Source organism: Somniosus microcephalus, chromosome 9 (genome assembly GCF_052327205.1).
Source record: "Somniosus microcephalus isolate GS21.2 chromosome 9, FLI_Smic_1.0, whole genome shotgun sequence".
Taxonomy (NCBI): domain Eukaryota; kingdom Metazoa; phylum Chordata; class Chondrichthyes; order Squaliformes; family Somniosidae; genus Somniosus; species Somniosus microcephalus.
The window spans coordinates 6,981,705-6,996,304 of record NC_140995.1 but is presented as its reverse complement, the minus strand read 5'-3'; the positions used below and the strand labels follow the sequence as shown (position 1 = coordinate 6,996,304).

Sequence of the window (14,600 nt, the reverse complement as noted above, 5' to 3'; positions counted from 1 at the left end):
GGCTCTTCTCACGGGAAAGAAGATTATCACAGCATGAAACTTGTGTCAATGCATACTTCCAATCCACCACTGGGGACATCTGCCCTATTAGACAGCTTGCGGTGAAAATGTGTACCAAGCAGGCAACCAACACTTTGTTTACGAGGTGCAAAGCCAGAGTGAAACATTTCCCTGCTATGTTCTGGTGCCAGAGTTACAGTGGGAGACAGAGATTTGGCAGATGGAATACAATACTGGAAAGTGTGAGGTTATGCACTTTGGCAGGAAAAATCGTAGAGCAAGTTATTATCTTAATGGCAAGAAACTGGAAAGTGCTGAAGTACAAAGGGATCTGGGGGTCCTGGTACACGAAACTCAAAAGGTTAGTATGCAGGTGCAGCAAGTGATTAAGAAGGCCAATGGAATGTTGGCTTTCATTGCTAGGGGGATAGAATATAAAAATAGGGAGGTATTGCTTCAGTTGTACAAGGTATTGGTGAGACCGCACCTGGAATACTGCGTACAGTTTTGATGTCCATACTTGAGAAAGGACATACTTGCTCTCGAGTCAGTACAAAGAAGGTTCACTCGGTTAATCCCGGGGATGAGGGATGGACATATGAGGAGAGGTTGAGTAGATTGGGACTCTACTCATTGGAGTTCAGAAGAATGAGAGGCGATCTTATTGAAACATATAAGATTGTGAAGGGGTTGGATCGGGTGGATGCAGGGAAGATGTTCCCGATGATGGGTGAAACTAGAACTAGGGGGCATAGTCTTAGAATAAGGGGCTGCGCTTTCAAAACTGAGATGAGGAGGAACTACTTCACTCAGAGGGTGGTAGGTCCATGGAATATGCTGCCCCAAAAAGCTGTAGAAGCTACATCATTACATAAATTTAAAACAGAAATAGACAGTTTCCTAGAAGTAAAGGGAATTAAGGGTTACGGGGAGCGGGCAGGAATTTGGACATGAGTCTAGGTTCGGATCGGTCATGGCCCTGTGGGTAGCAGAGCGGGCCCAGGGGCCGTGTAGCCTGATCCTGCTCCTATTTCGTGTGTCTAATTCTGTTAGATTCAGGAGATGGTTCTGTGATAGTAGATTGGCGGTTAGGATCAGATCAGCCATGATCTTATTGAATGGCGGAGCAGGCTCGAGGGGCCGATTGGCCTACTCCTGCTCCTATTTCTTATGTTCTTATGTTCTTATGAAAGGAGGCATCAGCTGAACAGGGTTCACAGCTGTTTCGGCTTGGCAGAGATCCCTTGGGTGTAATTGCACGGTAAAGGCCATCCCTGTGGGCATCAGGACTCCTCGTGGGTGGAAGATTTGACCATATTTGTCATTTTCCCAGTAGAAGGTCGGGCTGTCGTACGTTCTCTTTTTCAATGACATTACAATTAAGGTGGATGTTCGCTCTTACTGCAACAAGGTGCTATGCTGTGTAGAACTGCTCTCTCGCAGAACCTGAAAACCTTATTAAAGGAAACCAGTCTAGCTTTTTGATAAATTTTGAATGTGTAAATGTCATTCGGCAAAGTGACTAAGCAGATAAAAGTGAAACACTAGACATAAAAACAAAAAATAGGAGCAGGAGTCGGCCATTTGGCCCCTCGAGCCTGCTCTGCCATTCAATAAGATCACGGCTGATCTTCGACCTCATCTCCACTTTCCTGCACTATCCCCATATCCCTTGATTCCCTTAATATTCAAAAATCTATCGATCTCTGTCTTGAATATACTCAACGACTGAGCCTCCACAGCCCTCTGGGGTAGAGAATTCCAAAGATTCACCATCCTCTGAGTGAAGAAATTTCTTCTCCTTTTCAGTCCTAAATGGCCGCCCCGTATTCTGAGACTGTGACCCCCCTGGTTTTGTATTTTGTATGTTTCGATGAGATCACCTCTCTTTCTAAACTCTAGAGAATATAGGCCTAGTCTACTCAATCTCGCCTCATAGGACAATCCCCCCATCCCAGGAACCAGCCTGGTGAACCTTCGTTGCACTCCATCTAGGGCAAGTATATCCTTCCTTAGGTAAGGAGACCAAAACTGTCCACAATACTCCAGGTGTGGTCTCACCAAGGCCCTGCATAATTGCAGTAAGACGTCTTTACTCTTATGGTTAAGTGTTTCTGTACGCATGCTTGTGATCTTGCCAGTACTTGTGGATCTTTTTGCATTCTCTCACATCCTGCTGTTCGACCCCCATTTCCACCACCCAGTGCCATAATTATTGTCCCAGCCAAGAAGGCAGAATGGTCTGAAATACAAATTTCCTCACCGCTGCCATCAGTTCAATTGTCAAATCAGCTGCCTTTAGGTTTGCTTCAATCAATAATGTTCAACATTTTGAGGAATCCAGCCAGGTGGTAAAAGTACCGGAACCTTTATGGTGCTGCCTGTTTTCCGTCGGATAATTTGCTGGGCTGGGATTGCAGCTTATGAGTTGCATGGCTCCTTTATCGGGAGCACACACTGACCGCACCGTGGGGAAACAAGCTGGTGTGGTGGATGGGTTGCAGTTTTAAGGAGCTCTCAGTGAGCCGGAACTGAACTTACTTCCAGCACAAGGTTTACTAACAAAAACATTTGAATTTTTAGTTTTAAATGTTCAGGTCGATTTTCCAGTCCTTAAACCCAGTGACAAAAACTGGGATATCAGAAAATCTGACCATGGGGCAACCAGCTGGAGCTACATCGCTTATGTAATGAGTGTGATTTTTAATAGCATAGGATATACGGCACAGAAACAGGCCATTCGGCCCAACCAGTCCATGCCGGTGTTTATGCTCCACTCGAGCCTCCACCCGTCTTTCCTCATCTAAATCTATCAGCATAACCCTCTATTCCCTTCTCCCTCATATGCTTGTCCAGCCTCCCCTTAACTGCATCTTTACTATTCGCCTCAACCACTCCCTGTGGTAGCGAGTTCCACATTCTCACCACTCTCTGGGTAAAGAAGTTTCTTCTGAATTCCCTATTGGATTTCTCGGTGACTATCTTATATTGATGGCCTCTAGTTATGCTCTTCCCCACAAGTGGAAACGCTGGGGGGTGGATTGTAACCTAAAAAAACGGGTGGGTTGGCAGCATGGGGGTAGTTAAATTGTTAAACCTGAACCCACCTCCAACCCATCCACTTCCGGTTTTAATGGGGGCAGGCGACCAACCTGGTCCCAGGAGGCGGGATGTAAATTTAAATATTATAATGAGGCTGGAAGCTGCTTTTTTAACCTCCATTTTGCTTTTAACTGCATGTGGACCGGTTTTACACAATTCGTAAAACCCGGCAGTTACAGCAAGATGGGGACTGTTGGATCCAGGAGGTAGTTGGCTTTATACCTACCTTCTAGATCCAGGGTCCCTACGCAACCCGCCCTCCGCGATCGGTGACCCCCTCACGAGGCTGAGGCCGGCCACGATCTTCTCTTCACCCACCCCAATCAGCCGGCCCCAATCCTCTCTCAATGCAGTGACAATGTAGTGCATCAGGCACAGAGCTTTGTGCAGCTGGGGTGTACATTGGGAATTTAACTAAAGTGGTCCTTGTGCCTGTTTCGAAGCCTGCACAATTTTTTGTCTAATAAAATTACTGCACTGAAGTGAAGCCTAGTGTGATGTTCTTTGTGTTTGGCCAGGATTGTGACGGTGGTACATTATCCTTCCTCAGCCTCAACCTCTCTGCAATCTTTGACACAGTCGATCATACTGTCTTCTTCTAAGTCCTCTTCTCCGTTGTCCAGCTCTGGGATTGCCCTCACTTCGTCTCACTATTTGATCGTAGCCAGAGCAGCTCTACCATGTACGTCACTTCCCCCTCCTCTCATTGTCACCTTGCCCCAGGATCCATCCTTGGCCCTCTCCTCTTCCTCACCTACATGCTGCCCTTTGGCAACATTATCCAAAGGCATGGGGTCAGATTCTACACATACACTGACGACACCCATCTCTACCTCTCCGCTACCTCTCCACTCCCTCTGGGCCGACGGACTCCTTGTCCAACAAAGTCTTGGATGAGCCGCCATTTCCTCCAGCTGAACACTGGGAAGACCAAAGCTCTTCGTCTTTAGTCACTGCCCCAAACTCTGTACCTTTTGACTTGATTCCAATCCACCTCCATAACACCACCCGCCTTCGCCTCTATCTCAGCCCATCGGTTGCTGAAACGCTCATCCATGCCTTTGTCACCTGCAGACTCAACTATTCCAATGCTCTCCTGACTAGCCAACAATCCTCCACCCTCTCAGTTCATCCAAATCTCAGTTCATCCAAATCTTATCCCAAACCCAAGTCCTGTTTGCCCATTATCTCTGTCCTCTCTGATCTACATCGGCCCACGGTTTCCCAACACTTTGAACTTACTGTACTCGTCCTTTGTTTGAAACCCTTTATGGCACCACCCCTTCCTTTCAATGTAACTTCTTCCAGTGCTGCAGCCACCCCAAGCTCTTTGTTCCTCTGACTCTGGCCTCTTGAGCATCCCCTCTCACTTCACCCCACCATTGGTAGCCATATCATTGGTAACCTAGACCGTACACTCCACTTCCTCCCTCCACATTTATTTTGCCAGCCACTTTGGAAAGGTTGAAACATACACTGGAAATGTACAGCTTTAAAAGAAATACTTAACATTTTTGTCCTTGGTCCTCTTTCAATTGTTGGTAACAACCTTAAATAAAACTCCTGAGTACACACAGTTGCAAGTGTGGTATTCTGCCTTCTAGTCAGTGTATGTGCATGTCATTGTCATAATTGTTGATATATTTTGTGTTCTTGAACAGGCAATTTAGCAAATTCAGGTCCTCCAAAGAAACGCCACCGGGGTTGGTCACCAGACTCCCCACTGGCAACAGAAACCGGCTCCATTCAGAGCAATCCACAAGCTCAAAATTCAGGAAGCAAAGCTGGTAAGTTGTATCACTCATTCTCACTATCCAGTTTCTGTTTTATTTATTTCTAGCTTTTTTTACTACACCATTTGTAACGATCAATAACATGTCATTCTATAGTGGACACTAGGTGGAGCCGTAGAGCTGTATATAGCTGTATGTATATAAGACTACACTACCCAGCTGTATATATATTAAGACTACATTACCCATGAGGCACAAGGCAACAGTCAAGATGGCAGCCTGCACACAGGAGCACACATGCTGCATCTCTACAGATACTGTACCTAGAGAACGTGTACTGAATAAATGACTAGCTAGAAGCTAGCTGTGTTCATAATAAGAATGTCTATTTATTAATGAACTGTTTTATTTATTTCTAGCTTTTTTTACTACACCATTGACTATTAAGTTATAGTGATGTACTGTACAAATGTTGTCTGATACACATGGGTGGGGGGGAAAAATTGGGTATCGCCCATTTTGGGGCGCTAATATCGTCCGGGTGCAAAGTTTAGCGCCCGCCGCTAATTATCGCCTCTGGCTGCAAAATTCATCTCTCTCGCCCCTGGAGGTGATTTGAGCGCTAAATCAGGCGCTACACACCTCTCTTAATGCGCTAACGTCGGGGAGCGAGGCGCTACCTCAGAACTCTACCGAAGCCCAGGCGATGTCCGTTACCATGGAAGCCAGACAGACTGGCGCCTTCCAGTTCTTAAAGGGGAGGGGCCATCTTGCTGGCCAGCCACTCTCTGCTCATTGCAGCCTTGAATCTCAGCCTGCAGAGACCTCAAAAACAATTGTGTTGGAAGCACTAATGGATCGGCCCACGGAAAGAGCTCGGCACTTCGGAACCTCAAAAGTGGTGCTGAGGGCCAAAACTCCTTAGGACAGTGTTAAAACCAAAAAATTTGCTGACAAGAAAAGGCAGGAAGCAGCCCCTTCCCAACTTGAAAACGTTCCCCTCTACCTGTTGTTCCTAGCGGCAGGCGTTAAGGCAGGGGGCGCGACTCAATATCCGGTCTGGGGCGTTACCGGGGCATCACATGCTTGACTGACGCCACGATCTGTGGGCGCAAGAGATCGTGGCGGTAGTGTTTAGCGCCGCCGCAAAACGACTGGTCAATTTCGCGAGTGGCGCTAAATTCCTAGCGCCCCCCCAGAGGCGCTAACTTGAGGCGCTAAGCAACCGAATTTCTCCCCCACCCCCGGAATTTATGTACAGTGTTTCACAGAAGTTTATACATCTTTAATTGAGTATTATTTCTGGTGAGTATTCAAGTTGATATCACTCGTGTGCTCGGGGTAGGGGAGTGGGGGCCGGGGATGTTAGAAATTGAGTGTTTGGAGTATGTGCTTCCAGTTTTTGGGCATGGATTATGTTTCACCCCCTCTTTCTCCAAATGCAAAATTGCCACTGCTGTTTCCATCCTCGCTCTTTGTGTAATTAGATCCATTATTAAGTTTGCTATTTTCATAATTTGCTCAATGTATTTGCATTAAAATTTTTCAAATGACGTGTTGCACATCTGCCCTTGACTTTTATGTAAGTCCAGAAACATGATGGTCTTGTCCCACCAAGAACAGGATTCGTTTGCCATTTTTAGTTTTTGAGACATTCATTAAATTGATTTCAACTAACATGGAGGGACAAGAACAGCTTCTAATCCATTGTACATCAGCAGTACCAATGAAAAGGGCTTTATTCCACTATTATTTTCTTAGAATAGCTGCATTCCATTATTTGATTTATTCGCACCAAATTTTTTTTTATGCAGTGTTCATTATGGACAACCTGATATACCCAAGAACATTAGTGGCTTTGTAGTCCCAGGGAAACATCTTCCTCATTATTGTGAATTAGGTACTGTTCGAAACAGACAGAAGTGATGGATCTAGTTCTTGAAATAAACAGACCTTGAAAAGCACTAGATTATAGATATTTATAATATTTTCAGGTTTTGAAAACATCTTGGCCGGTTTTGATGAAAAAATAGCGGCCCACCTGCTTCCGGCGGGTCCCGCAGCGGCCGCCATTTTAGGCAGGTCGGTAACGCTGCCGTTGCCAGCGCTCGCTCCACATAATTAGATGAGGCCGATTGTGACGTCAGTGAGTGTGCAGCGCTGATTTGACGCACGATCTGCCATTTTCGCCGCCGCCGCTCCATTTAACGCCCTCTCCTAATCACGACAAGATGACCAAGCATTGAGCAGCAGGAAGGACCTCCCCCAGCAGCGCTATTTCTGGGGTTCATCATCATCTACAACTTGCAGCTGACTCGCTTTTTTATTTCTAAGTTTGTGCAACTGTTTGGAGCTTTCTAAAGTTGTTTAAAGCCGCCGAGGTGACGGGGAGTGTTGATGCAAGTGGAGAAGGCCTTGTTTCTCATTTGAAGCAATCTGCTCAATGTTCTTTATAATTTTTTTGGGTGCGCAGCCCCTTTAATGGACTGCACTGGCCATTCAAACTTCCATTGAGAAACCGGCAAGCTGCCTGCGCGGGAGCTTCAGGTAGCTGTGCGGCTGCGCAGCTACACAGCAACATTGGCTCTGCTCGCACCACTTACTCACAGCCATGGGGACTCTACTTGCAGTCCCCCTCGCGCTCGAGTTTGGTCACGCTTAGTCAGCTGGCCGTGATTAAGAGAGGGCTTTAAATGGAGCGGCGACGTCGAAAGTGGCAGATCGTGCTTCAAATGAGCATTGCACACTCACTGACGTCACGATCTGCCTCATCTAATTATGTGGAGCGAGCGCTGGCAACGGCAGTGTTACCAACCTCCCTAAAATGGGGGCTGCCGCAGGAGACGGAGCGGAGGCGGCGAAGAAGAGAACAAGATGCTCGCGGAGGAAGGAGGACGACGGGCAGGAGGCCCTACCCACCTAGGGTCTTCCGAGAGCACTTCTCCTACCTGCACTTAAGCCAGGAGCAGTGTATTGGGAGGCTTCGCTTCACCCAGGAGATGGTCAGAGAACTCTGCCGCCTCTTGGAGCCAGACCTGCCGCCTCAGAGCAGGACGACCACTGCACTGCCAGTGGCCCTCAAGGTCACCGGGGTCCTCAAATTTTTCGCCACCGGATCCTTCCAGTCTACACCAGGCAACATCTCCCAGTTCGCTATCCATCGCTGTATCCGGGAGGTCACAGAGGCTCTCTACTCCAGGAGAAGGGACTTCATTGTCTTCTCTCATGATGTCTTCATCCTATGCCAGTCCGGTGAGCCAGCAATATTACAGCCACAACGACAAACCCAAGGGTGGCTGCTCGGAAATTAGGGCTATCCACTCTACACCTGGCTGGGTGACTCCCCTCTGCATCACTCGTAGCCAGCACTCATATAATGACCGCCATACTGCCACGAGGAACGTCATCGAGCAGACCATCGGGGTGCTCACCCAACGGTTCCGCTGCCTTGACCGCTTGAGAAGAGCCCTCCAGTACTCGCTGGAGCGGGTGTCCCATTTCGTGGCGGTCTGCTGCATTCTTCACAACTTGTCCATCATGAGGGTGCAGCCCTTGTCACCACGGGTTCCTCACCCACCTCATAAGGATCCCCATTCCGGATGGGCTGTCTGTGAAGGCCTCATCAGACTCCGGTTCCAGTGAATGAAACCACAGGTCCCCGTTGCTCACCACATCCCCATCGCACCATCCCTCTGTCACGGAACATCACTGCGTCCTCCTGGGTACAAAGCTGAAATGGGAGCCACCACAAAACAGACATTCCAAACATAATTTATAAATTTATCAAATTCAAATCAAAAGAACAAAGTCAACTAATTACCCTTGTGCAATCCTTTAGTGCCCATCTTTCGTGTGCCTTTTCCTACTCTAGTGCTCCTACGCAGTGCTCCCCCAGTGGCTGCAGTATGGCTGGTGGAAGGCTGCTGACTTTCAGTGGGGGAGACTTCAGCTGGCCTTGCAGGACGGCCTCGAGCAGCTCTGGGCCTCAAAGGCCCAGCTTCAGACTGCACCACCTCGGCATGGGCTGCAGCAGTCAGGCCTGGCTGGATGATAGGCAGCGGCAAGGGCAATGGTGGAGTGGCAGTGGTGGGAGTAGGAATGCTGTCATCCTGAGAGAGGACAGCAGGTTCTTGCTCCACAGACCCACTGCCACTCCCCCGGGGCGGCACCTCAGCATTCCTAGCCATCTGTTGGAGGGCAGATTGCTGGCCTGCTGCGACACCCTGCAAGCCCCTTTCCATACTCGTAAACCCAGCCACCATAATAGCAATCTGCAAGTTGAGACTGCAGGAGAGTCCATTACAGCACTCGGACGTTGGGTCGCTTCTGCCTGTGCTGCAATGGAAGTTGCGAGATCGCCCATCACATGCAGCATCATGGCTGGGTCCACAAGTTCTCTCATGGAGTTGCCCATCGTTTCCATCCTGGAAAACATGAGCTCCAAACTCTGCGTAAAGCCCTGTCCAATGTTGGAGCCGAACTCCTCCATGCTCCTTGACACTGACGAGAGGCTTGCTGGCAGGCTTATCATTGCACCTCAGATTTCCGTATGTATGCCTATCACCCTTCTTCTGAAGGCCGCCCCATCGAGGTCATCATCTGAGTCCTGTGGAGCAGATCTTGTGCACAAACACATCCTCCAGGGAGCTGGCACCCGGGCTTCCCTTTCCCCCTGGCCTTGCTGCAGCCCACTCATGCCCAGGGACTCACCATGTGCAGATCCCGCCTCTGTATACTACCCTCTACATTCGGCGCAGTGCCATTTTTTGAGCTGGTGTCTGCGAGTGTCCGATGTAGTGACGGTGTGTCGTCTCCTCCATCAATCTCTCGCACAACTTCAGGGACAGACTGACAAAGGTTTCAATTCTTGGTTATCTGAAAGCAGCAAGGCACAAGAGTCAGGTTCTGAGGAGGGGATGGGGTTGGGATAAAGCAAGATATCCATGCATACAACATCAGCAGCTTGTAAGTGAGAAGAGATTGTGGGATGAGGGGGAAATGGGATGTGAGAAGGAGGATTAGGAATGAGCATACCGTCATCAGCGATGCTTTCCACTGCTCCGCTCGCCAGGGACTCTATCACTGCTCCTCCAATGCTGTCCAGCACTGTTTCCTCTGGTTCGTCAGGTTGTCAATTCTTGCTTGGCCTCGACCCGTCTGCTGTTATGAGCCACCTTGGCCTGCAAGAGAAAGGGAAGTGTTTTCAATGAGTGTAGCATTTGGGTGATGTACCTGGCATGGTTGAGTAGCTGGCAGTGTGTGCAGTGTGTGAGATGTGGGTGTGAGCGCTGCAGCAGTGATAAGTGTGTGAGGGTGAAGTGAAGCTGTGGGCTGGATTTTACAAACCTCGGCGGGTTCGTGTCGGGCGATGTCAGTGGCGGGTCCCGACCCCACTGCCGGCTCCATCCCGGACTCTGAAATGAATTTCCCCTGATTGGGCGTGTTTCCCGGCCAATTAGAGGAAGTGGATTTGATGATGTCATTTGGTGACGCATCATCAGCCGGTTTCCTTAAAGGGACCATGGCCAAATTAAATTTGACAGTTGTGCTGGCAGTGTTCTACAGCATTGAGGTGCTGCAAACACTGACAAGCACTGCACAGAGATGCAGGGCTGCACCCAGGCTCTCCCATGACTTCCTCCATATGCTTATGGAGGGAGTCACAGCACGCAGGGAGGTCCTCTTCCCTTCTCATGGGCGGAAGAAACCTCCCTAGGAGATCAACACAGCCTGGTTGCACATTGCAGAGGAGGGCACAAGCAGGGATGTGGTCAGGAGGACCAGGCTGCAGTGACGCAAATGTTTCAATGATCTCAGTAGATCACGAAACGTTACTGCAAAGCCACACTCAACCTCATCCTGCTGTGTCTCTCATCACATCCCCATCACTCTGCCTTCCCTAACCTACTCCTGCACATCCTTACTCACACCAACTTACCTTGCACCTCCACCCATCCCTCTCTACCTACATTATCACTTCCCCATCTCACTAGCCACCCCTCTCACTCCCCCTCATCCTAGTCCAATCATACCAACTAACACACAAGGGTAGCCACTTGGGTCTTTTATGCAATGTTCATGTAAAGTCTCTGTTAATGTGCTGTCAAACATTGAAACCTTTATTTTCAACACTGCGTTCTTGGACAGATTTGTGTGCACCTTTGGAAGTTACTTAGTGAGTTGCAGTCAATGGTGAGACATAACGGTACCCCCCGCAATGGTGATGAGTGTGAAAGGAATGGCTTGGGCATTGTAGGGATGGTTCATGGTGTTGGTGTGGGGTGGTACCAACCTGGCACATCATGTGGCAGCCAGGGTGTACAGCATCAAGTGAAGTAAATCTGGCCATGGTGAGGCCATCCCTGGCCTCACGGGCAGCAATGTGGTCGGGTGCTGATGCCCTCTGTCCTTTGTAGCACCAGTTGATTACGGAGAAGTTTGGTGATGTTGGTGTGCCTGGTGAGACTGGTGTTGGGGTTGATCGTGGTGGGATTCTGAGGACCAAGGTCAGAGAGTTTCAAGGGCACCCATGCTGATGGAATAGATGGCAGGCGAAGTAGAGATGACAGATGCGATCTGTCAATGGTGGGAGAGGTAATGAGGTCGGACTGGATGGAGACTTGTGTAAAGACTTGCAGCATCCTGAATCTGTAGTGGAAATGCAGTTTAGAGAAGCTAGTGGTTAAGGGAACATTTCTGAATCAGCTGGGAGTTTTGACTTGACATTTGAAGCTGTCAATTCATCAGCTGATTCAATGGCCAGTGACCTCCCACCTCCGCTTCACAGACGAGGTCTAGCCACAGCGGGAAACCGGTGGGTGACCTGTCAAATCCAAAAGGCTGGGGGAAAAGACATTGATAAGTGTCTGTAAACAAGCCACTAATGATTTTAATTGCCTCCCCCGCCGCTGCGTGTTGGGTCTGCTCAGCGCTGGCAGACCCAACATTTGGTAAAGACGTGTGGTGGTGGGTTCACTGGGGGAAATAAACACTTTCCCACCCTACCCGCCACCGATCACACCCGCTGACCCCCCGCAAAATCCAACTCTCTGATTGTGAGGTGTGAGTGGTGATGGCTAGAGATTGTTGGTCGGTGAGTGATGGGGGTGGTGCATTGAGCGGTGTGTGAGGCTTGTGGTGCAGATGGTGGGATATGGCAGCTGTGTGAGGTCAATAAATTTTTTGCGGCGCTGGATCCTGGGTCCTGGGGGCGACACTTGTCACAGTGACTGAGCAATCTCCTCCCAAATCCTTCTTGTGGTCATCCTTGAAGGCCTCTTGCCCCACCTCCCCCTTACCCCCTCCCCCCCCTGCAGTTAGAGGAGATCATGGCACCGTTGGACCCCCAGGACCAAGGCCTCTTGTGTCGGATCAGTAAATCGTCTAGCCCTTTCCCTCGGCTGTTGGACCATGGCTCCCTTTCGACTGACAATGAGATGCTTCTGCAACAAAGCATCTCCCCTTTAAGTAGTAGAGAGAACCTCGGCCAAATTTTATTGGCCCGTAGACTGCACCTGATATTGGCCCCCCTGTTGAGCGTTAAGCCAATCAGCGGGGCGTTTAGCGCGCAGATCAGCGCTGCAACTTTGTAAATGAGCAGGCAGCACCAATTGTGCGTTCTTCCTGCCCCACTTTGAACGGGCGCAGGCAAATATGTTGGGTGATGCCTCGCCCGTTTTCCATTGTAACTAACTGTGGAAACATTTTGCAAGGCTGACAAATGAATTTGCAGTTTCTGTTTTTGTTGTAAGTATTATTTTGTGGTAGTCTGTGACCATTTAGGACTGAGATGAGGAGAACTTTCTTCACTCAGAGGGTGGTGAATCTTTGGCATTCTCTACCCAGAGGGCTGTGGAGGCTCAGTCGTTGAGTATATTCAAGACAGAGTTTGATAGATTTTTGAATACTAAGGGAATCAAGGGGATAGTGCAGGAGAGTGGAGTTGAGGTCGATGATCAGCCACGATCTTATTGAATGGCGAAGCAGGCTCGACGGGCCGAATGGCCGACTCCTGCTCCTATTTCTTATGTTCTTAAGAGTCCTGAATTTGTGACTATTTCAAAGCCTTGAGACAAGTTGAACATGCAAGGGAGTAATCCCAGTTTGCGCTCTGTACATCACTTACACAGGAGTTTTAATGAAGCAATGTTTGTGTAATTACCTCAAAGAAAAATCAAGTGATGCACTGCAGTGTAAACAAGCAAAATAATTATTCAATAAATGTTAACCATGCAAGTAGAACTGCCATGGTGTTGCTCTCGGAGTCCGAGACGCAAGCTGCAGAATCCTTTCAGTTACATTCTGGGACTTGTTCTGTGTAGAGTGCTGGCACAGAACGACACTGGTGCATTTTAGGAGCTGGAGTCTGGCACCTTGTGGAACCTTTTCAATCAGGGTAGCTGACACGGTGATTGTGCGAAACGGGCCAGGCCGCCAGAGGAAATCGCTGTTGGAGAGATTTCCAAATACAAAATTTCTCCTGCAGAAAGTCATCCCCCTAATGTTCCGAAGCTTGGGTTCAGTGTCATGTCTTTTGCTTACCGACAAAAAATATTTTGAGTGGCTTCATTGGTTGTTTTCCTGCAGCTAATTCTTTTCTTAATAGTTGTTTTGTTGACTGCTGAATATTGATTGGTGGTTCTTATACCTCCTCCGTACTTCCTCCTCGTTTTGCTGTTTTATTAATTTGACATTTGAGTCAGCCGGATGATGTGTGACCTGTATTTTGAATGATTTATTTTTCTAGTTGGGATGGTTTATTTTTATTTGTTTATGGGATGTGTGCATCGCTGGCAAGGCCAGCATTTATTGCCCATCCCTAGTTGCCCTTGGTGGTGAGCCGCCTTCTTGAACCGCTGCAGTCTGTGTGGTGAAGGTGCTCCCACAGTGCTGTTAGGGAGGGAGTTCCAGGATTTTGACCCAGCGACGATGAAGGAACGGCCGATATATTTCCAAGTCAGGATGGTGTGTGACTTGGAGGGGAACTTGGAGGTGGTGGTGTTCCCATGCGTCTGCTGCCCTTGTCCTTCTAGGTGGAAGAGGTCGCAGGTTTGGGAGGTGCTGCCGAAGAAGCCTTGGCGAGTTGCTGCAGTGCATCTTGTAGATGGTACACACTGTGTAACAAAAGATGAAGCTTTCAAGTGTGAGATGCGATAGAATTTTTTTTACTGTTTCTTGGGATGTGGGAGATGCTACTAAGGGCACATTTAATGCCCATCTGTAGTTGTCCTGAGTGGTGAGCGTTCTCTTTGAACAATTGCAGCCCTTGTGGTGATGGTGCTTCCATGGTTGTGTGTCTGTATCAGTGCCATTCTGTGCATACCGCACTGGGATAGATTACAACTCCCAGATTGTAGCAGGGTCAGTGTGTGTTTCCCTCTGATGGACGACAGCTCTCGGAATGCACACTAAGGTTGCTTCTCTCTCTCTCTCCTCTCTCTCTCTCTCTCTCTCTCTCCCTCTCCCTCTCTCTCTCTCTCTCTCTCTCTCTCTCTCTCTCCTCTCTCTCTCTCTGCTCCATCTAATACTTCACCGGGTGGGTAGGATGGGTTTACAAATAGGAAATCATAGCTTGTTGTGTGAATGGCCAGTCTTGCTGTCGGTCGCAAAATAAATTCTGACATTATAAAGATACTTTCTGATTGGACAAACGATATTTTGTTTGGCCTGCGTCCATCTTTCCGTTTGGAAACCAGATCCGAGGCAAAAACATTTCCTAAAACTTCCGCCATCATGATTTGCCAAATTCCTGGCACTGCACAATTT

The 14,600-nt window shown here is 48.6% G+C and overlaps 1 protein-coding gene across 4 annotated transcripts in view; it reads left to right on the top strand.

Moving 5' to 3' along the window:
• Positions 1–14,600, top strand: part of greb1 (growth regulating estrogen receptor binding 1) — a 345,678-nt gene that overhangs the window by 215,940 nt on the left and 115,138 nt on the right. For all 4 annotated transcript variants that reach the window (XM_085996301.1, XM_085996302.1, XM_085996298.1 and 1 more), the window contains one exon: positions 4,764–4,889. In XM_085996301.1, coding sequence (XP_085852427.1) covers positions 4,764–4,889 — 126 coding nt within the window. The remainder of the gene's footprint in view (positions 1–4,763; positions 4,890–14,600) is intronic.